Source organism: Erpetoichthys calabaricus, chromosome 11, assembly GCF_900747795.2.
Source record: "Erpetoichthys calabaricus chromosome 11, fErpCal1.3, whole genome shotgun sequence".
Taxonomy (NCBI): domain Eukaryota; kingdom Metazoa; phylum Chordata; class Cladistia; order Polypteriformes; family Polypteridae; genus Erpetoichthys; species Erpetoichthys calabaricus.
This window is the reverse complement of record NC_041404.2, coordinates 65,026,782-65,049,955: the sequence shown is the minus strand read 5'-3', so window position 1 is coordinate 65,049,955 and position 23,174 is coordinate 65,026,782. Positions and strand designations below refer to the sequence as shown.

The 23,174-nt window shown below is 34.6% G+C and overlaps 1 protein-coding gene across 3 annotated transcripts in view; it reads right to left on the bottom strand.

The window, feature by feature from the left end:
• The window catches only part of tnip1 (TNFAIP3 interacting protein 1), a 170,295-nt gene that overhangs the window by 66,528 nt on the left and 80,593 nt on the right, over positions 1-23,174 (bottom strand). The window contains exons 14-18 of one of the 3 annotated variants that reach the window (XR_007936291.1): positions 22,861-22,986; positions 15,809-15,889; positions 10,738-10,926; positions 10,428-10,512; positions 3,054-4,310 (exon numbers count right to left, since the gene is read on the bottom strand). Coding sequence is in view for 2 of the 3 variants with exons in the window: in XM_028813225.2 (XP_028669058.1) it covers positions 4,267-4,310; positions 10,428-10,512; positions 10,738-10,926; positions 15,809-15,889; positions 22,861-22,986 (525 nt within the window). In the remaining variant the exon portion in view is untranslated. Of the gene's footprint in view, positions 1-2,577; positions 4,311-10,427; positions 10,513-10,737; positions 10,927-15,808; positions 15,890-22,860; positions 22,987-23,174 lie in introns of those variants that run through there. The other 2 variants (XM_028813225.2, XM_028813226.2) reach the window with 2 other exon arrangements.

Here is a 23,174-nt window from a genome sequence, read left to right as displayed (position 1 = left end):
ATTTTGCACATTATTAATAAAGAAAAAACATTTTTGTCATGAAACACATTAGTTGGTGGTAAGTGCTAGTGAGAATTCACAGTAGAATATTTTAAACAGTTTACAATCCTAACTTTCCCAATATTCACTGCAGTAAACCCTCCTATTACATTTTCATAATCCAAATTATCTTATAGTTCCTTTTCTTTAATAGACACAACAGCCAATACTTTCTCTCTCTCATGTTCTTGTGAAGAAAAAAAGAAACACTGAAGTCCATTTTTCCTGAAGACTGGTGAAAATAAAAAGTGTCCCAACACAATTTAGAGATTTCTGAGTGCACCAGGGTTGCCAATGAATATGACATGCATTACAGCACTGGGCCAGGAAAATGTCAAACCAAAATTAAAATGTGTAGTCTTTATGTTTTGAGTTATTGATCAGGCTTAATGACCCATACCAGTGGATACCTTTAAACATACAGAATCCTAATGTTGCTACAAACCTGAGTCAATAAATAGCTTACTTCAGCCTTGTCATAATCAGGCTAACAAAACCTACAGTAGATTTAAGACAATAGACAGAACAATAAAAGCACCAAATAACAGCTTCCCTCTTATGAACAATATTTGGATTTAAGGATCACACAGAGTCTGTCCTATCAGCAAGAGAAGCAAGGAATGCATAGCTGCCGTTAATGGACTCAGCTAGAAGCCATGGACTCAAATGGTGCTCTCACTGTGCAAACACAGAATCTGAAATAAGAAATTTACCTAATGAAGTGCTTTCAATATTTTTTTTTAACTGAATCCAGGGTCATGTTAAGAAAAACAAGAACAGAATATCCTTTTAGAATACTGTTAAAAAAGGAAAATCAAGGATTAATTTTAATAAAGTTCAGAAAAAAAGGCAAGGTGCAGTGCCCCATTAGGCCTGCCTGTCCCCTCTTCAAAGAGTGGGGCAGAGGGCTGCAGCCTCCAACTGCCCTTACTAAAATTTCTGGGTCACAAAAAAATGCTAATCTACTGCAATAGACCAGACCAGACAGGAAAACGAAAACATCACTCCAAACCTTAAAGAGTGAAGCTATATGCAATGACAAAGACTGTTCCAGATTTGTAAGAGTTGCCTGAGATAGCAGGATACTTGGGGAAAGTAAACAAGATTGCTAACAGCTTGAACTGTAGACATTTAGTGACCTTGTTGGCTGAATAAGGACTGCTGAAAAGATACTCTTTTGGTCATTACTTTACTGTACAAAAAAATTAAAACGACAGAACATTATAATTTAGAAATATTTTCTATGACCTTCTTATGGATTAAGTTTTCTTTTCATTTGCCAGAATGATATTCAAATGCATAAATTATATATAAATTATATATAATTGAATATTGATTACTTAGAAAAGTCTAATTTTACCTTATATTTTCAATCAATTACAAATAACTCAAAGATTTCCAGTTGCTTTTCTAGCTACCACAGTCAATGAAGACGTTAACAATACAGTTAGAATTCTCAGGAAAACATTTTGAATATCTCTTATGCAGTAAATACTTCAAATAGTCATAAACTCACATTTAATCTAATCCACAAAATGTTTAATTGTAAGTACAGGATTTTATCTTATTTTATCTATTTACACTTATACATGCTAAACCAAATGACAATTTTTGGGAATTCTGAATTAATGCCTTTCACGTACACAACATTTGATTGTGTCTCTCCTCTAAACTCATCTGATTCCACTTAAGATTTTGAAGCAAGACTCCAAACAAATTTGTCATCTTAAAGAATAACTATACACTGTCACACGTGCGCATGGGAGGCAGCTAAAGGGCTCAAATGAGGGTAATTCCACATCAGACCAGGGGGTGGCAGAGTGTACTAATCCTTTTTGTCTTGCCACTCCATTTGGTTGTGGTGACGTCATTTCCGGTTCCGGACCCTACAATGCCATTTCTGGCCCGATAATTTCACTTCCTCTGCCTTGCTTTAAAGCCACCATCTTTACCTTAGCGAGTCAGTTCTGTTTTGGACTCCAATCTGTACACAACTGTACAATCAATTATCAACTTTTGCAGCCGGATTTCAAGCATACGGAGGCTGCCTCAAAGCTTTTTGTGGCTCTTTTGTCTTTGACAACACATTTTATAATAATAATTAAAAAAAACAAAACACTGGGCATAACTGGTGTAACCAATTAAACCACTTCTTAAAAAGTAAAGCAACAAAATGGAAGAGTTGAGCATACACATGCTGGCAGACACTTCTGATTAGAATTTAACACTCTGATGTTTACTGCTGTCAATAATTCATAGAAATTAATGTTGATGCCTGCAATTGTTTATAATATGTCATCAAAGTTTAACTGGGTATAACATTCATAACGGTTCTTTCATAGTTATGTGATTCATTGCTATGATGTTCTAAGGTGGGGCACAGTGATTCTCTGCAGGCTGACAAAGGATACAGTTTTTTAGATTAGTAATACAAAGCAAAGAGTTTCCACTAAATATCAAAAGTACAAAAATACTTGACAGGATGTCTTACAGTTGGTTTTCAGATGGATACACATTTCAGTTTTGTGGATTACTCTAATAGAAAAAGAAAAAAATCTAAGAGGACGATAGACAAACTCTTATTTTTGCAGTATGTTTATTATATTATTAGGTAAGAGGAATAAAATGCATTATCAAATAAGCTTAGAATGCCATGTTTGAAATGCTGTTCTTTTAAAATAAACATTTTTGCAACTCACCCATATTCACAAAATGCACTTTCAAATGCACCTCCATATCTGAAGATATCAGTCACAAGCCTTCACAAACATTAATATTGCACTGGGAGTAAACATTGATTAATGAAAACTAGCCTGACAGGAAAATGTAGTATTCAATTAAAGCCAAAATACCAAGTGTGTGGTTAATACAGAAAAGTTCTAGATGTAGCAATGTTTTGTTTTACATTTGACCAAATTTAAAGCCTTTCATGTACAATTATATTTTAACTGGTCAATGAAATTGGATTAGTGGATATTCGAACGGAAAAAAGAAACATAAGAAAATGTAAAAACTAATCTTTAATATGGTAAATAACCACTAATATTGACGTAACACAGAGAATATTGGCATCACACATATTAAGGAAACAATCATCTCTGAATTAACCAAACAAGTTGAAATCTTTATTCTACTTACTGTACATTTTTGGGGAAATGAATGGTATTATAAAGGCTTTTGGTAAAGCAGCCATTGACAGGCTGATTTTTTATTTATTTTGCTGATTTTGTTATGCTTAAAATGTGAAGTATGTTCATTCAATGTACTGGAATGACAACAAAAAAATTAAAATCTAAAAAAAATAAATACTAAAAATAAAACATACATCAAACTTTAAATATTAACCCATCAAAAATAAAATATGATTGGACAGCATGGTCACATGAATAAGGTTACCAAACTTGCAATTTCTACACCATACCTGCTAAATCTTCCCTCTTTCAGTTTCATAAACTTTGTTAATTCTGGCTTTCCCTCTTCACTCTGCTAATCTCCCTCTCCATCTCTTTCTCTCTCCAACTTCTTTCCCTTTTTCTACTAGTGACTAGCAGACTTGCATTACAAAAAGGGACAATATCATTTATTGCATTTGTTGACTGGAAAATTACCTTCATAAAAATTGCTGATAAGTCCCAAGATTATACAGTGGATTTGGATCCTAATAGTACAACTACCTTTCAGGTGGTTACATTTTACATATGTTCTCATTTTTTTAGCGTGATTACAATTGCTACTTTTCTTACAAAATAATAATATGAAGGATAAACATTGGAACATTTGTATAAAATAATTAAAAAAAAAATGTTTGTATGAGTTTTCAAAAACAGTCCTCCTATATTTCATTGTACATCAAAGTTACACATTTTGGTATTGTGCCTTCCCTTAGCTCATTATCTTCATGTACAAGTGCATTTAAAGTAAAAGAGGATTTGAAGAATGATCCAGAATGAAGGTGTATTACAGTGACACTTAGCCAATCTTTGTTTCATGATAGATTATATGTGGCTTGGTTTATTTTCAACAGTTTAAATATAATAGACAACACAAAAAAGGACATTATTTTATATCTATATATTAACAATAGTTTACTATAATTGTATATTTTATGAAATACAAATGAGAAGCAATATACTAAGATTAGCTAAATATACTTACAATTACAATATTAAAATTAAACAGTATACAGCTTTTCAAACTTTTATTACTTAGCAAAGTGCTTACAAAAAGTCACTTATGACGCTCAGACTTTCCTATAACAGGTGATACAGGGTCTGCAATAAAAAGAGAGAAAAAAACATTAATAAATAGCAGCACACACATTCTTATCAATATATGTCCACATATTTTTTTTATATATTATTCAAAAATCACCAATACCATCTAATCTATTTACTGTATTTTTACAGGGGTCTTAATGATATATATTAATGAAATAGTTACATTCAAAAATACACTTGTTTTAATTCTTACTTAAGTAAATTTGTTAGTCAATGCCAGCTATTCACGTTTTAAAACAATGAATAAGATGTCTTCTAAAAACTATTCTGTAATACAGATATAAAAATAAATGAAAATGAACATGTGCCTAATCTTTACAAACATGAAACTTGCAGGCTTGTAAGACTGAGGTTCCCAACCTTTAAGCCAAAACCACCAAAATATTATACCATCTGGTCAGGGTCCTCCACTAATATAAATTCAAACCTATAAAGCTGGGCATTATTCTCACAGTATGATTTAGAACAGGGGTGGGCAGATTCAGTCCTGGAGGGCCGCAGTGGCTGCAGATTTTTGCTCCAACCCAATTGCTTAATAAGAAGCTTTTATTGCTCAAGTAACACTTCAGCTTCACTTTAGTCGTCTTGCTCGTTAAGATTTTGAACCCTTATTGCTTATTTTAGTCTTAAACAGCTGTATTCATGGTTTTTAATTGCTCCTAATTAGCAATAACATGCAAATGACAAAAGAGACCAGCATTTCTCCATTTAGCTTGTTTTCATTTACACCTGTGTGTATTTATCACACACTAGTTGGTTTAATTCAATACTTGGAAGGAAAGTGAAGAGAAAAATGTGAAGCACTGAGAATTACTCATCTGTTTTAGACTTCAAATCATTTGGATGATATCCTTAGAAAGGAAAATAAATCTAGGATATGAGAATGACCTGACATGGCAGAGTTAAAGCACTAGCAAGCCATGCAATTAAATAATTGACAAGGATTGTTTTTTAATTAAGCAACTGGGTTGGAACAAAAACCTGCAACCACTGCGGCCCTCCAGGACTGAATCTGCCCACCCATGATTTAGAATAATAGCTTAACTATAGTAGACATTTGGTAAGTATGGGATCAAACATCATGTGATACAACTGAGCCGGAGTAATCAATCCCCTTTTCTTATTATACAACTGCCAGAAACTGAAATCTTTTGAAGTATCATCATTTTTAGTATCAATTGTTAAGTACTGAACTCTTAAAAGGCAAAATTAAAGGTTGTATTTTCTATAATCCCCATTCCCTAATACTGCATGTGGGAATCTGAAGAAGGCATTATGAATAGTTTTGTTTTGTTAGTCTGTGCTTTTTAATTTTCTATGTACATGCCAAAAGCATTTTAAATTAATTATTTTTAATGTAAAAATTAGTGTTATTCAGTGAAAGTGTTTTTTGCAGTGAATATGCTGCATGCACCAGTGACTTTGTTTGCAGAGTATTTTTCTGGAAATTTGCTGTTTATATGGCTTAGGTTAACATTTTTTTCTAAGCGCTCCATGATAATAATAATAATAATGATGCTGACATCACAGAGCTATAGTATCCATACACAAAAGGTTCATGCACGCTTAATGTAAGATCGTTGAGGACGATGGATTGCAAGCACATGAAGAAAAAATAAATAAATACTTAATTGCTCTTGACAGTACTGCACAATATTTTCCCCTGTCTCTAAATGCATTCATTTCACCAAGAGGTGAAATTCGTTTGCGGTTGCTTCTAACCCCTGGATTTCCATCCCACATGCACTCAAAAAAATAAAACTTGCACTATTTTCATCTGAAGGGTACATTAGTTGATCATAATGAAAATATTACGAATATTGCCAACAGATACTGTACAGTATATACTGTAACACTGAATCCTGTGTGCTGGCAGTGAAGCACACCATGGCTAATTGAGCTATCCAGCAGTTGTACCACATGCACTTCAGAAGAGGTCATCCACCTGAATCTATGAAACTAGGAAAAACTTTGGGTTGCTGCTTTAAAAGGTGTTGGTGATGCCAGCAAGGGGCAGTTACCCTGTGGTCTAAATGTGGATCCCTTTGCCTCAATGCAGTGATGGGAACAATGGGCTGTAAAAATGGCACTGTCCTTCAGATGAGCTAACTCTGGTGGTCATAAAAATATCCCTGGGAATCCTTAGTAAAGAGCAGGGTGTATACTGATGTCCAGGCTAAATTGTCCTCTATGGCCTATTCATTCTGGTCCCCTAATCATTCCCCCCCATCTCCAACTGGCTCTCTCTCTTTCACCACTTCACAACCAAATACCTAATGTGTGGTTAGCGTACTGGCACAAAAGTGGGCGCCGTCGCATCATCCAGGTGGACACTACACATCAGTGGTGGTTGACGCTCACTGACTAGTGAGAAAAGAGCTATATACAGTGGGTACGGAAAGTATTCAGACCCCCTTCAATTTTTCACTCTTTGTCATATTGCAGCCATTTGCTAAAATCATTTAAATTAATTTTTTCCCTCATTAATGTACACACAGCACCCCATATTGACAGACAAAAAAAAGAATTTTTGAAATTGTTGCAGATTTATTAAAAAAGAAAAACTGAAATATCACATGGTCCTAAGTATTCAGACCCTTTGCTCAGTATTTAGTGGAAGCACCCTTTTGAGCTAATACAGCCATGAGTCTTCTTGGGAAAGATACAAGTTTTTCACACCTGGATTTGGGGATCCTCTGCCATTCCTCCTTGCAGATCCTCTCCAGTTCTGTCAGGTTGGATGGTAAACGTTGGTGGACAGCCATTTTTAGGTCTCTCCAGAGATGCTCAATTGGGTTTAAGTCAGGGCTCTGGCTGGGCCATTCAAGAACAGTCACAGAGTTGTTGTGAAGCCACTCCTTCGTTATTTTAGCTGTGTGCTTAGGGTTATTGTCTCTTTGGAAGGTAAACCTTCGGCCCAGTCTGAGGTCCTTAGCACTCTGGAGAAGGTTTTTGTTCAGGATATCCCTGTACTTGGCCGCATTCATCTTTCCCTCGATTGCAACCAGTCGTCCTGTCCCTGCAGCTGAAAAACACCCCCACAGCATGATGCTCCCACCGCCATGCTTCACTGTGGGGACTGTATTGGACAAGTGATGAGCAGTGCCTGGTTGTCTCCACACATACCGCTTAAAATTAAGGCCAACTCCCGCATGGAGTTTGCTAAAAGACACCTGAAGGACTCTGAGATGGTGAGAAATAAAATTCTCTGGTCTGATGAGACCAAGATAGAACTTTTTGGCCTTAATTCTAAGCGGTATGTGTGGAGACAACCAGGCACTGCTCATCACTTGTCCAATACAGTCCCCACAGTGAAGCATGGCGGTGGCAGCATCATGCTGTGGGGGTGTTTTTCAGCTGCAGGGACAGGACGACTGGTTGCAATCGAGGGAAAGATGAATGCGGCCAAGTACAGGGATATCCTGGACAAAAACCTTCTCCAGAGTGCTAAGGACCTCAGACTGGGCCGAAGGTTTACCTTCCAACAAGACAATGACCCTAAGCACACAGCTAAAATAACGAAGGAGTGGCTTCACAACAACTCTGTGACTGTTCTTGAATGGCCCAGCCAGAGCCCTGATTTAAACCCAATTGAGCATCTCTGGAGTGACCTAAAAATGGCTGTCCACCAACGTTTACCATCCAACCTGACAGAACTGGAGAGGATCTGCAAGGAGGAATGGCAGAGGATCCCCAAATCCAGGTGTGAAAAATTTGTTGCATCTTTCCCAAGAAGACTCATGGCTGTATTAGCTCAAAAGGGTGCTTCTACTAAATACTGAGCAAAGGGTCTGAATACTTAGGACCATGTGATATTTCAGTTTTTCTTTTTTAATAAATCTGCAACAATTTCAAAAATTCTTTTTTTTTGTCTGTCAATATGGGGTGCTGTGTGTACATTAATGAGGGAAAAAATTAATTTAAATGATTTTAGCAAATGGCTGCAATATGACAAAGAGTGAAAAATTGAAGGGGGTCTGAATACTTTCCGTACCCACTGTATATGTAAATAATTATTATTACGTATTTGCTATGTGCCCAGCTATCCCAAAATAAGCCTTAAACGAACCCTCCACTTCCCCTCATTAAAAAACACAGGACACACTATGAGATAATAAAAATAAAAGGTTTATTACTATTTACAAGGCCTATTTTCTTGATGAAAGTAACTGCACAGTTAAATCAGAAACAAAACAGAAGTTCTAGTTTCATCAAACAATGGAACAGGCAAGTCCCACGCTGCCACTTAGCGGAATGGCCAATGTGTTTGTGGAACTTGTTCCATTTGCATCTTTTGTTGTTTGATACAATTTGGCCTCATGGTTAGCACTGTTACCTCACAGCTCAGAACACATATTTGGCCACCATAATCTTTTCCCTAGCCCTAAGCAACATTTAAAAGACCACTGCTCTATTATAAATCAGCACAAAACCATTCTGGTTTCCCAATTCCCCATTGATTTCAATGCATTTCGCACAGTTCAGCAAAGTTCGCACACATTTCTCGGATTTCGCTGAACTCACAAACTCTGCAGGGATCATTAGAAGTTATAAATAGTAATGTGATTTGATATAGAATAAAAAAAAGACTTTCAATGTTTTACATTCACAAAAAATATACAGTTGGATTCAAATGCATGTCAAAAATATAAGAGAAAAAAATTACAAATTTTATACAACTTAAGGCCAAAAAAGTGACAAGCAACTCCCAATTGGTTCAGTGTCAATTTAAAAGTTGGGCCTTCTTCATGGCTACCCAGTTCTGCTTCTGCATTCAGCTTGTTCCTGTATTTATTTTTTGGTGAAGGATGAAGGTTACTGAACATTAGCAACTCTAAAAGCTTTTTGCTACAGACTAATATTTTTCTTATAATACTAAAATGAACTGCTAGATGCATGCAGTTTATTATTAATAATTGTTAATATTTGTCTGCCTTCCTAGTTTTATATTTTCTGTACTGATCTTCCCATTTCTAAAACCATTCTAAAAATGAGAATACAGTAACCAAATTTCACAAAACTAAAAATACTGTAACACTGGCACACATGACCTGTGACAGAAACAGAGAGAGACGCAGAGAGAGATGCTTTGCAAATTGCTTGTGCTGGGCTGATTCACATGCATTATGATGCTCTCTTTTGCAAAAGTCCATATGTCTTGGCATGCCATCCCTGGGCAGTCTCCATTCTGGAGTGGATCTGCTCAAGGAGGTGGGGAGTGAGTTACAGCAGAGACCTCAGACTCCATAAGCATGACGCGCACGGAAGGTGGATACGGAAGAGGAGAACGAGGTTGAATGAGCACGACAGGAGTGGAGAAAAAACTGCAAGAGCACTAAGAGACTCAGTGGCAGAACAGAAATGCAGCCTTGTATGACACAGAGACTTAGCCACTGTGTAAGTAACAGCTTATTTTAAGGGCCACTGATCCACATCTGGCTGAGAACTGTGGGACTTGTGTATAACTATAAAACTACATTCATACAAGACAACTTTCATGCAACAATTTCAGATTTTCAGTAATGTTTATTTAGAATCAAGGTGAGGCAATTTAAAAGACAACTTTCAAAACTGGATTTTTTTTTTTTTTTTAATAAATAATATCAACCATACAAGGAGGGATGCGGCCTCTGGAAAACCATTGCTGTAACAGACACAAGAACTCTGAAAAGAAAATAGACTTTTCTAATTTTGTTTACTTTACAGCAGATGCCTCTCTTTTAAAAGTCTACTTCTACCTTTTGTAGCAGGTTCAAGTTCCTATTAAGTATAACTGTGTATGTCTTTGTGTTTATGCCAAATACAGAATTTATCTTTGAACTGTCATATATTTAAATAAATAAGTAAACAGATACATATTTCTGTATTCAAAGATTTAGATTTAATCACAGTTTTCTTTTGATAGGTTTTGCAGTGATTTTAAAAAATGTTGTCAATGTTTAACAGATGGGTTAATCAATTAATAGTCCATGTGTAATGTGTTATGATGCTACTTCATATTTTTAGGACAGGGGTTTAAATACCCTAGGTAAGGTCTCTGTGAATTCTGGATTGTCAACTCATTGATTACACCAAAATTCTCCTCTAAACTGTAGCATTTGTATACCTTACCTGGATTGTCTGCAGTGGGGCTAGATACCTCTGCAGGACTTTTCGGACTTCTTGGTTGAGGAAAAGGTTGCCAGGCAAAGTCCAACTAAAAATAATTTTAAAAATTACAAAAACATTACAAAAAAACGAAATGGCAAAATGAAAATTATCATATTACAAAGTCCAAAAAGATAGTATGCCAAAAAAACAATATTCCTATTTATTTAACTTGATTTTTCTTTATATAGCAGTAGGACATATTAATATCAAGATACCACTATCACAACCAAATAGATTCACAGGTTTTGGATCTTTACTGATTTTAACTTACATGATATTGATGGAAATCTCTACCATGATCCGCAGTTGTTGTTCTTGGTGGGTAACGTATAGGCCAATCCTCTAATCCCTGGTGACCAGGATGATGTAAGGGATATACAAAAGCACCTTGGTAGGGATGTGCCATAGCTGGACCAGTTGCCGCAGAATCTGCATCAGATGTGACCCTCTCATGTTGACCCTATTAACAAATATTGAATCTTATTATTAAAATGGTAACCCCTTAATTCTCCAGCCATTCACAGCTCAATACAAAACTCCTAACCAGCCTCAGTAGTAGAATTCACTGATTTGCGAAACAGGTGCTTAATTTTCAGTGAACTACAATACATCAGCTTGATGACCAACCACTCATGTAAACCTTGCTTAAAAGGATTCATCCAATTTTCATATTTTATTAGCAATTCTTGGAGTGAAAAAAAAACCCAAGCAATTTCATGAAACATAAATTCCATTAAAAATTAAGGTAACCGCTAAAATTAATTTATTATCAAAACATAAACATAAAAGAAAACCAGAGAAATATTAGTATTTGCAGATTATGCACAACTATTCGAGTGAAGAAAGTGGGAGATGTCACTTTTTTATGCACATCAGAATATAATTTGAAAAGCACCTATCACGCTTTCCTTTCCATTTCTGTCTGCCTGTCCACATGGAACAACTCAGCCACCAAATTTGTTGAAATTTGATGTGCTTATTCAAGGAAATTTTTCAGAAATGTTCAATTTTGGGGTATCACAAATGCAGCACACTGTACAAAGGTTTGAAATTTGACAGCCTTTCATTGAAAAGCATTAGCAAATTTGCAATATCATCATTTTAAAAGAGGAGCATTCTATGTTGACCTTAGTTACAGGTTAGTTTTCTGTTTCAAATTTAGCTTGACAAAGGTCACTTCAACTTGTATATTTTCCTCTATAACTTGTCCAACAACTCCGGACAAAAAAAGAGATCCCCAATTCAAGTGAGTCAAATGCTGGTAGAGGCACATGTGTGCAAACCTCTTGTACTGGCTCACTTCTCCTGCTTCTTGTGGTAAGTTAATCCTCAAATAATAGTTGAATATACAGCAAGAGGAAAGTAAGTATACAAATGTTGCTCTGTAAGCACAGACTGAACAAATACGCACTAAAAACAACTTTCCCAGACATTATAATTTATCAGCAAGGCTCTAAACCCGCCCTTCACTGAAACAGCCTTCAATTTTATCCCGAGTCTTCTACAAAGAATCTAAATATTCATAGCATACTTATTTTAAAATGTTATGTTTATGACATTTGAATTATATGTCCTCCACAACTAACAATCAATCAATGCCATTTTTTCATCACTTGAATTAGAATTTGCCATCTATGAAAGCCATTGTGTCACCACAAGCCTATTTGGGCTAAATATTTATCTACATTAAAATTATAAAATACTGTTAAAAGGATGTATTTAATGCAGTCTATTAACACAAGCAAAGGCATTTTATTATTGTGGACTCACTATTACAAAATACTTAAAAATGTTAGGATGAAAGAAGTAAATATATTTAAAATGCTCAAAACTTTAAAATCAGTTTAATCCCCTGAGGACATCCAAATGTCATACAATGTCATCAATACATTTTCTAACTTATCATTCTTATCTTTATGCCCAACTATATATTCAAATTCATTAATTCAAACACTTGTGGGCAATCGAGTATACTAAACAACCAAATTTGCCAGCAAGAGATAAATGTGATGTTTTTGCATACAGCCATAAGAAAGTTCAAAGTCAAAAGGACACACCAGCTACCTGAAACTCAGTTTCATTAAGAGTAGTGAAGGTCACTTTTATACTTTTCAGCATTGCACTGAAGATCGTTTTTAAATGAATAAGAACTACATGCAGGCAAAAAAGCTTATAATTTATGTGAACTCTTGGAATTATGCATCAATCCTCTGGTAGCATTTTAAGAATCTAATAATGCATCTGGAAATAGGTACCAGTAAGGATGAAATCACAATGGTCGAATCATAAGGTAAAGGTGTCAAGGAATAGCATTTGTGAATCTAAAATGGACAAATACAGTTTAACTGTGGAAATAAAACCTTAATTGCAGCTGATATGTGGCTGACTAACGACAAATCATTGCAATGGAAAAATTCCAAAGTTAGTGACATAATGAAATGGAAGAATAGCTTGCCTGATTTAAAGTGAAAATATTGTTACAACTACTTGGATGTAATGAAATGTTAAATGTGCACACATACAGTGGTGTGAAAAACTATTTGCCCCCTTCCTGATTTCTTATTCTTTTGCATGTTTGTCACACAAAATGTTTCTGATCATCAAACACATTTAACCATTAGTCAAATATAACACAAGTAAACACAAAATGCAGTTTGTAAATGGTGGTTTTTATTATTTAGGGAGAAAAAAAATCCAAACCTACATGGCCCTGTGTGAAAAAGTAATTGCCCCCTGAACCTAATAACTGGTTGGGCCACCCTTAGCAGCAATAACTGCAATCAAGCGTTTGCGATAACTTGCAATGAGTCTTTTACAGCGCTCTGGAGGAATTTTGGCCCACTCATCTTTGCAAAATTGTTGTAATTCAGCTTTATTTGAGGGTTTTCTAGCATGAACTGCCTTTTTAAGGTCATGCCATAGCATCTCAATTGGATTCAGGTCAGGACTTTGACTAGGCCACTCCAAAGTCTTCATTTTGTTTTTCTTCAGCCATTCAGAGGTGGATTTGCTGGTGTGTTTTGGGTCATTGTCCTGTTGCAGCACCCAAGATCGCTTCAGCTTGAGTTGACGAACAGATGGCCGGACATTCTCCTTCAGGATTTTTTGGTAGACAGTAGAATTCATGGTTCCATCTATCACAGCAAGCCTTCCAGGTCCTGAAGCAGCAAAACAACCCCAGACCATCACACTACCACCACCATATTTTACTGTTGGTATGATGTTCTTTTTCTGAAATGCTGTGTTCCTTTTACGCCAGATGTAACGGGACATTTGCCTTCCAAAAAGTTCAACTTTTGACTCATCAGTCCACAAGGTATTTTCCCAAAAGTCTTGGCAATCATTGAGATGTTTCTTAGCAAAATTGAGACGAGCCCTAATGTTCTTTTTGCTTAACAGTGGTTTGCGTCTTGGAAATCTGCCATGTAGGCCGTTTTTGCCCAGTCTCTTTCTTATGGTGGAGTCATGAACACTGACCTTAATTGAGGCAAGTGAGGCCTGCAGTTCTTTAGACGTTGTCCTGGGGTCTTTTGTGACCTCTCGGATGAGTCGTCTCTGCACTCTTGGGGTAATTTTGGTCGGCCGGCCACTCCTGGGAAGGTTCACCACTGTTCCATGTTTTTGCCATTTGTGGATAATGGCTCTCACTGTGGTTCGCTGGAGTCCCAAAGCTTTAGAAATGGCTTTATAACCTTTACCAGACTGATAGATCTCAATTACTTCTGTTCTCATTTGTTCCTGAATTTCTTTGGATCTTGGCATGATGTCTAGCTTTTGAGGTGCTTTTGGTCTACTTCTCTGTGTCAGGCAGCTCCTATTTAAGTGATTTCTTGATTGAAACAGGTGTGGCAGTAATCAGGCCTGGGGGTGGCTTCGGAAATTGAACTCAGGTGTGATACACCACAGTTAGGTTATTTTTTAACAAGGGGGCAATTACTTTTTCACACAGGGTCATGTAGGTTTGGATTTTTTTTCTCCCTAAATAATAAAAACCACCATTTACAAACTGCATTTTGTGTTTACTTGTGTTATATTTGACTAATGGTTAAATGTGTTTGATGATCAGAAACATTTTGTGTGACAAACATGCAAAAGAATAAGAAATCAGGAAGGGGGCAAATAGTTTTTCACACCACTGTAAGCAAATATAGTTTATGCCTCACTAAACAACTGAATTTAATCTGTAGTTCTTAAAATATATTGGAGTTACACTAATAGAATCATTCCTGGTATCAATATATGTTGCTTTACTACCCTTTAAACTATAACTATATGACACTTTTGTTTTCTTATTAAAACATGCCTTGTATATTTTAAAATGTTTTTCACATATAAATGACCATTTAATTATAAGAGATACAGTATCACAAGGTAAGACAAGAGATGTAAAAGTATTTAAGACTGTTTAACTTCTGTTGCATGTGTTTCGTAAATTAAGTGCTATTTTTGTAAATTGAAATGAATTTTTGGCATAGCAGTAGTATTTTACTTACTATTTTGCATTCTGTAAAAATGACAGCTTTATTTTTAACACAACACTTTAATATTATTACTTGACTCAGTGGGTAGAACTGATCTTCAAACACAAGAAAAATCAGTACATAAAAACAGACACAAATCAAAATTAGTGAATTACAAGTATTCCACACAACCCAAGGCTTCGGTCAGTGGAGAAAAGAAAACCAAAAGCTTGCAGCATGATACAGACTTTGAGAAAAACGGCTGGGCCACCGAACAGTTTACTTGATGTTGTAAAGCTGATTAATCAGTCCATAACGCATTATGTTATTTGCTGCATTTCCATCTATTTTCACATTATTACCTAAAAATGTCACCACATTGTAAATTACTTTTATTCTTGTCACCTGTACCTGAACTTACAAAGTGCATTATTATAAAATAGCTTATTTAAAGAAGCACATTTTCAGTTACATGCAGCCAAAAAAATATTGAAACTCGATAGAAAACATAGTAAATCTAAATCTACACAAACTAAATCTAACTAGTGATAAAATTTTACAAACTCTTTAATATATGACAAGCATCAATAAGTGTAAATATATTGTATATAAACAAGATACACAGAGTACTACAAAGAACTTACATGACACTGCAAACTGAGATGTAGAATTTTAACACATTTTGGCACTTTCTATGGTGACTTTAAATTTAAGGTGAGAAGATGTCAAACATCAAACTAGATGTTAAAGTCATACAGTATTCATTTTTTATATATGAAAAACTGGATGTTTGTTACTTTTTAAACAGCTGCTGTGTCATGTTGTAGATATGTGCTAATGTAGTATCAATTTTGTGGACTGTGTTGCATGGTTTAGTAGTACCTGTTTAAGGTGTCTGTGCAGTCTCTCCAGCTTTCCTTTTTCCATACGTTCTCTCTGACAGTCACTCTGAGCCAGGAGCAGCTGATACACAGGAAAAGATGCAAAAAGCAGCAAACAGTTTAGAAAGCAACACATTTAGGCAAAAGATATTAGAAGGAGTAACTCAGTTTGTGAGTAAAAGAAAAAAAACACACTTGAACTGATTCCAGAGAAGAATCATATTCTTAGTGATCAGCAGAAAAATACTGATTGAACTATGACTTCACATTTGTTTGAATGAGGAGAAAGACATGTAAAGCTAGAAGCTTTAGCATAAAGTAATAATCTCAAAGGCTAACATAACAATTGATTTACTTAGGCAACATCATATTATGTTAATGTATGAACAATGATGCACAAGTTATTTTCTGATTTATTAAATTTACAAATAAATGAAAATGTGTAAAAAGGTTTTTACCTAATATATAAATTAGAAAACTGAAAAAACATATTTTCTAAATACAAAAGAACTGCTTCATAACAAATCTACAATACAAAAAAAAGTTGTTTTTTTTTTAAACCTTTTACAAAGTACTTCCATCATGCATAGCCATACAACCAGAAGGTGTGTTTGTGTGTGTGTTTTTGGGGGGGGGGGGGTTTGTACAATGGCTGATCCTGCGCTCTGACTGCCAAAGGTCATGCAGATAGACCTTTGGGCCTGGGGAATTTAACATAGCATACCAAATACCAAAAAAACACTGGTCTAAAAATTAACAGGACTCTTAACCCTTACATTTTTCTTATTCAATAGTGTTAGTTTTTTTTTGGGGCTTGAAAAATGACATATTTATTAAATCTGATCTTACTACTGTGAAATATGCAAAACACTAAAAAGTACAAAGTCATAAGTATAGAAAGTAAAATGATACAAATAATTATGAATAATGATAATCACAATAATCATCAAAATACTAATACAACTACTATTAATAATAAAATGTTAATACTGTATATACTGCCAAAATGTGTCATTTGTGTGGAATATCTTGAAGCACGTTGAAATATACAATCCAACATCACAATTGGGACAATAATAGCGTGATTCCTTGTGGATTTTTTTCCCCAGGCTGATCAGCTTTCAACAGCACACAAGCATCACTTTCGGATTCATCAGAATCACTTTCAGTTTCATGGTCTGTTTCAGTTTTACTGTCGGAAGACAGATTCATTTCGTCATCACTGCGTGTATCACTGTCAAGAGTGTGCAACACCTGGGCTGCTGAAAAACATTCCTTACGAGGCACCATTATGAGGCTAGGAGAATATGACTCTCCACTGTTGCCTGGGTAACACGTGGGGCTGTTGCTTATGCAAAACATGCCTATAATGTTTCCTGAGCAACGCTGGGCACTAATGCTGTTGGCACTTTTACAAGCCAAGTAATGTTTGGGTCTAACGCATACGCGAAATGCATCTATACAGCTGCACAAATGACGTTTGGGACTAATGTTAAGAAGGTTAAGTGTCGAAAAATGTTATTTATTTTTTGCTGTGATGAAACCCTTTTCATAATTTAGTGAAAGAAAAACCACAAAAAAAGAAAACAAAAAGAACAAAATTTTAAAAATAATATGGAAAGTCAAAAGTGTTACTATCTTAAGTTTATTTTCACGAAATATTTTTTTTCTACTTGTTATGAATAAAAGATAATTGACTTAAATAATGTAAGACAGAAATATTGTTTGTACTCTTGGACTGAGGCAAGCAGAGATAACAAAATATATTTTTAAAAATGACTAGATTTGACATAATTTAACACAATAAGGAAAAATGTTTATTTGGTTAAAGGAGAAACATTAGGTTAATTTATCCATCCATACTAATCTGCTTAGTTCAACACAGTAGCATATGGCAGAAGCACTAAGAGCAGGCATGAACCAGCCCTGACTGTGCATTAAATCTTGCTTTATAAACGTTGCCATGTAGAGTACATTTTTATGTTTCCATGCTATACTGAATAATTTAGAACCCAACACAAAAATACATGTAATAATTACAATCTTACATTTTGTTTTGTTATGCAAATTACAATTTATTTTGCCCACAAATTCATGTATTCTAAATGAAAACATACAGAATGCACTAATATAATTACTTGCATGGTATAATATATATATAAAAAAAGAACATGCAAACACAAACACTCACAGGATAATTGGTGACAAGACCTTGATGTAATTTTGGCTTGAAATGGATTACAGTATGTAGATTAAATGGGAAAAAATGGCAAATTTACCCATTTAAAATTAAATCTACAACACAATACATTGCACAGAAAGTGAAGGGGTCTGAATACTTTTTGTATCCAATGTATATACAATATATAAAAATGTTTAAAAATTGTGATGAGGGCAACCCCGTCTATCTTGTCTGTCATAGACTGCCCTGTAGTGTCAACCATGTCGGTAGTTACATGCAAGTTGGGTCAAAATATTCAGCATTACAAATTGGAAAAAATCTAATTCTCAGTTAGAGGATCTGTACAGAATGTTTTCAAAACCTGGCAGGATCTAATCAATATTATTTTAGAATAAGAGAAATAACTATTACCACATTTATTTCCCTTCTCCATTTTTTATTTACCTATATATATTTCTTCCTTTCTTTTGTTTATTGTTGCCTTATTAAAAAGCCCTAAGCAATTCTCCTTTGGCTAAGCTCTCCTTCTCTTTTGTTATAAATTGATTTATTTGTATGGAATGATTACAATAAAATTAATAAATAAAATTAAAAAAAAAAATATTCAGCATTACGGCATGTTCTGTGAAGCAGCCATTTTAATTTTTTGTTCAGGGATAGAAAAAAATCAAGTGCAAGATCCAACACCACCCACTGATGAAGGTCAAGGTGGTGACTGGCTAATTTTAACTTGGGTGTACAGTGTTTTTTTTCTACCAGAGCAGCACAAGAGGACTTGCAGTTTCAAATGATGATCTCTGTTTGCAGGCAGGAGTGGAAATAAGGATGCTTTTTTCGGTTTTTCAGAACAATGATTTACTATTGCAAGGAACAATACATGAGTATTTGAAACCTCGACTTTTAATCATTCCTAAATAGATTCCTGGTTAGGAAGCTTTGGTTGTATAAATGTAATGCCAATTGTATGGCAGAATATATGAAAATATTACAGTAAGGGTGAATTCAGTTTATATAAATTTGGCAAATGCGTTCAAAGAGATGTATTTAAAAATGCTAAATAAATATTTTTTTCTATTACAGAAAATATAGTGTACATATTTTGGCATTTCTCAAAGTTGCTTTTTTCTACAAATAAGTTAAAGTACATGTTTTGCCACTTGACCAATTGCTGCTATATCCAGAAGTGATTTTCTCAATGTAGGTTACATTTAACAGGAATAGAAAACAGCAGATAATAAAATATCACTCAGCCTTATTGGCTGGTTTTGTTTTGCCGCATTTTGTGACTCAGTACAAGATCACACAATCAAAAAGTTGTACTTTGAGGAATTTAAACTAATTACTACCAACAAGAGATGTTGCATGATTAGGACGTTTGTTAGTCTTGCAGTGATTCATTTCACGCAATATGTCTCACATTCTTATATGGTTCCAGAGTAATCATGGAAAAAATGTGCCTAAATAATTTCAAAATGAGTATTTCAATCAGACAGCAGTAACTATAAAATCAGCAAGTAACTTTAAGCATGCATGGCTCTGCTTCTGATACACAATTCTTCTGTTACAAGTGAATATTCTCTATATTACATAAAACTTCATACATAGTTATGAAGAATGGAAAATGTCAGCTTACAAAGTTTTTATCCTGATTATTAAAGTCATGTTATTAAGTTGCTGCAGTTCAGGAATACACCTGTTGCATAGTCCAATTATAGTAAGTCCTGGAAACACTGTGTGCAATATAGGAAACAAGTCAACCATTTATGTAAATATTATATGCAAGTACAGGTATTTTATTAATCAACTATTTGGGTATGTTAGATATTTATGAATGAAAGAGAACGGCATACAATAAAGGCAAAGATATCAAATGGTATTAAAACAAAAAATAGCCCTGAATATATAACAGGTAAAGGGACATTTGTAAACAGAAATCAAAATCGAAATCTTAACATTTTAAAAATGTTAAGCAGTCAACAAAAATCTGCAGCTTATTTATAAAGCTAAGAATAGAGTCTCTATGAACAACAAACAAAAGTGGTGCAAATTGAGACAACAGCACATGAACTTCATCAAGAGAAACATATCCACTGCAACTGCTTTTTCGACTTTAAGAATGTGACTGTTAGGAAATGTTAATAGTTTAGCAGATGGAAATTTTATCTGAGGTTTGCAATCTTGGTTGGCACTTTTTCTTTTCAAATAGTATTCAGCGTACTATATTATCTCGAATAGTAACTGTCGTATTTATAGTTAGTACTATATATATATATATATATATATATATATATATATATATATATAGTATAACTTGTAAGTACATGTGAATACAGTTCACAAAGTCATATTGTTGCTAATACACTTTAGAATGCCTCATTTACTATATAAATACAACAGAAACAGAACATGTGCTGAATATAGGAATGTATATCTAGAATACAGAAAATAAAACAAAATGTTCATGAATAAAGCAGAAAATGAAAATTTCATTAGAAAATGATGTGCTCATGAATTCTTGTATAGTAATATTTAACTTTGGCCCTGTGGTCACCTTTGACTACTACATCATCATTTGACTACTACAGCTCTTTATTTACTAGTTCAACAGGCAGATGGTGACTGTTAAGTGTTGCTATTTATTATCATTACTTGCACTTAGCTACAACCAACGGATGGTTTATACAAGCAATGCAGTTAATCATCAGTTAATAATCTTGGAAATTTCTGTGGCAGCAAATACATCTGTAGCAAAACAGTTATTAACATTGTATGGAAACTAATTGTAAGAGTCAATGTTATATAAATATTTTATTTTATACCAAATATATACACATATATTCATATATATTTATATACACAAAACACACATATACTTATTGATAAAAGGACTACAACTTGAAAATATACACAGTACACCTAGCAACTACAAAAACAGTACAGTTGGCCTTGTTTCCTTCTAACATGCAATGTTGGTCCTGGTAGGATATCAATATTCAGACAGAAAAAAAAAAAACAAAATTTTCAAAGATGACAGCTTTTTCAAGCACCTTTACAGCCCAAGAATAACTAAATTAGGAAAATACTGCCATAAGCCCATAAAAAACATGACAAGTCTGACCTGACTAGTTATCTTGCAAACATAAACTGTAGATCTTTGCTAAAAATTTAACACCACAGCATCATCATCTATTTTAATATATTTTTTCAGATACTGTATATCATTGATTAGATTTTAGTGGAAATGGGGGTGGGGGGGTGGTGGGGGGATGATGAGTAGTGCACACATCAATATTGTTTTCAGTAAATATATTTCCAATCAGGCTATCCATTTGTAATTCTTACCAGATATTGGTATCAACTCAAAAATCCACAAATAAAAGAATTCACAACATTACAGGCCATAAATAAAAGGTAGGTATAATAAAGTGGAATGACACAGGGAAAACATGCTGAACATGCTAATTTAATACTTAGTTGGAGAGGCCTTTGTTTGTATGGACAGCTTTAAGTTGCTACCTGTATGAATAAACCAATTGCCTGCAGTGCTCAGGTGTAATTTTGACCCATTCTTCTGAAGTGAATGTCTTTAAATCCTGAAAATTCTAGGGAGCCTGTTTGTGAACCCTGCCCTTTAGTTCCTTCTACAAATGCTCATTTGGATTTAAGTCAGACTGACTGGGCCATTCTAACAATGGGATTTTTCTTTCTCTGAAACCAAATGAGAGTTGCCTTTGCTGCATGTTTTGGGTCACTGTCCTTCTGGAAGGTCCATCCATGCCTCATTTTCAATATCCTAGTGGATAGCAGCAGATTGATTTCAAGAATCTCTCGTTCATCGTTCTTTCAATTACGTGAAATCTGCTAGTAGCATGAGATGAGAAATAGCTCCATGCCATGATGCTTCTACCTCCAAACTTCACCATTAATATAGTGTTTTTCAGGTGATATGCAGTGCACTACTCCAAACATGGTGTATAGTATGACAACCAAAAAGTTCAACTTTGGTCTCATCTGACCAGACTACAGTCTACCAGATTTTCACAGGCCTGTCTAAATGTTGTATAGTAAACTTTAAACAAGCTTCAACATGCCTTTTCTTAAGTAATGGAATCTTGCAGGGTAAGTGCGCATAAAGGCCATGCCAGGGGAGCGCACTGTCTATTGTTTTTTCTGTAACAATTGTACCTGCAGCCTCCAAGTCTTTCTCGAGATTCTTCCAAGTGGTCCTTCGCTCTAGGGTTACTCTTCTGACTCCCTGGTCAGAAATCTTGCGAGGAGCTCCTGTGCATGGCCAGTTGATGGTGGAGGAATGTTACTAACCACTTGCAGATAATGGCCCCAGTGGTGCTTAAATTCAGAAATTTTGAAATACTTCTAACCAGATCCCATTGATATGGTTTTCAACAATTACGTTTTTTAGGTCTTGTTAGAGCTCTTTGCCATTGCCCATGATGAGATGTTTCTTGAGTGACACCTTGGTAGCAAAACACCTTTTTACTGCCCATCAATATGTACTAACCCTCCTGATATCAATTTGCACAGATGGAAAGTGAATCTACTTCCTAACTACTTGCTGATTTATTGAGTTAACACCAATGTCTAGTGAGAATTTCATGTGAATAGCTTCTTTGGAAATATATTTATTGAAAAAAATGTTGACATGTTCAATACTATGTATACTTGCACAGGCTTTAATGTTTATAAATATGTAGCTAATTTAAAAATATATAGTAAAAACATATTAAAAGAATTAAATCTTTCTTTTACATTACAACAAACACATTTAGATGAGAAACTTGTGTGTGTCCTGATTTCTAAAACTCACTGTTAATAACAAAGAAAACATGACACAAACATTAGTACCTGCATACCTGGTTGTTCAACAGAGACACTTGGCCCTGTAGTCGCTCAACTTGTTTCTTCAGTTTTTCCTTTTCTTCATTCATGCGTTCTCTGTCACTTCTCTCTTTCTGGAAGTCCTCTTCATATATTTTCACCTAAAAATAAAGAAAAAAAAAAAATAATACAAAAAGAGTTCAGTTTATTAAATTAGTTCCATATGAGTTTATGGTAGGTGAGTTGCATTTCCCGCAGTACTGGAAATTTTGAAAATGAGAATGCATATAACTCTCAAATTTCATCCTGTTGAGTAATAAAAATGCCTTAATATTAAAAATGCAAAACA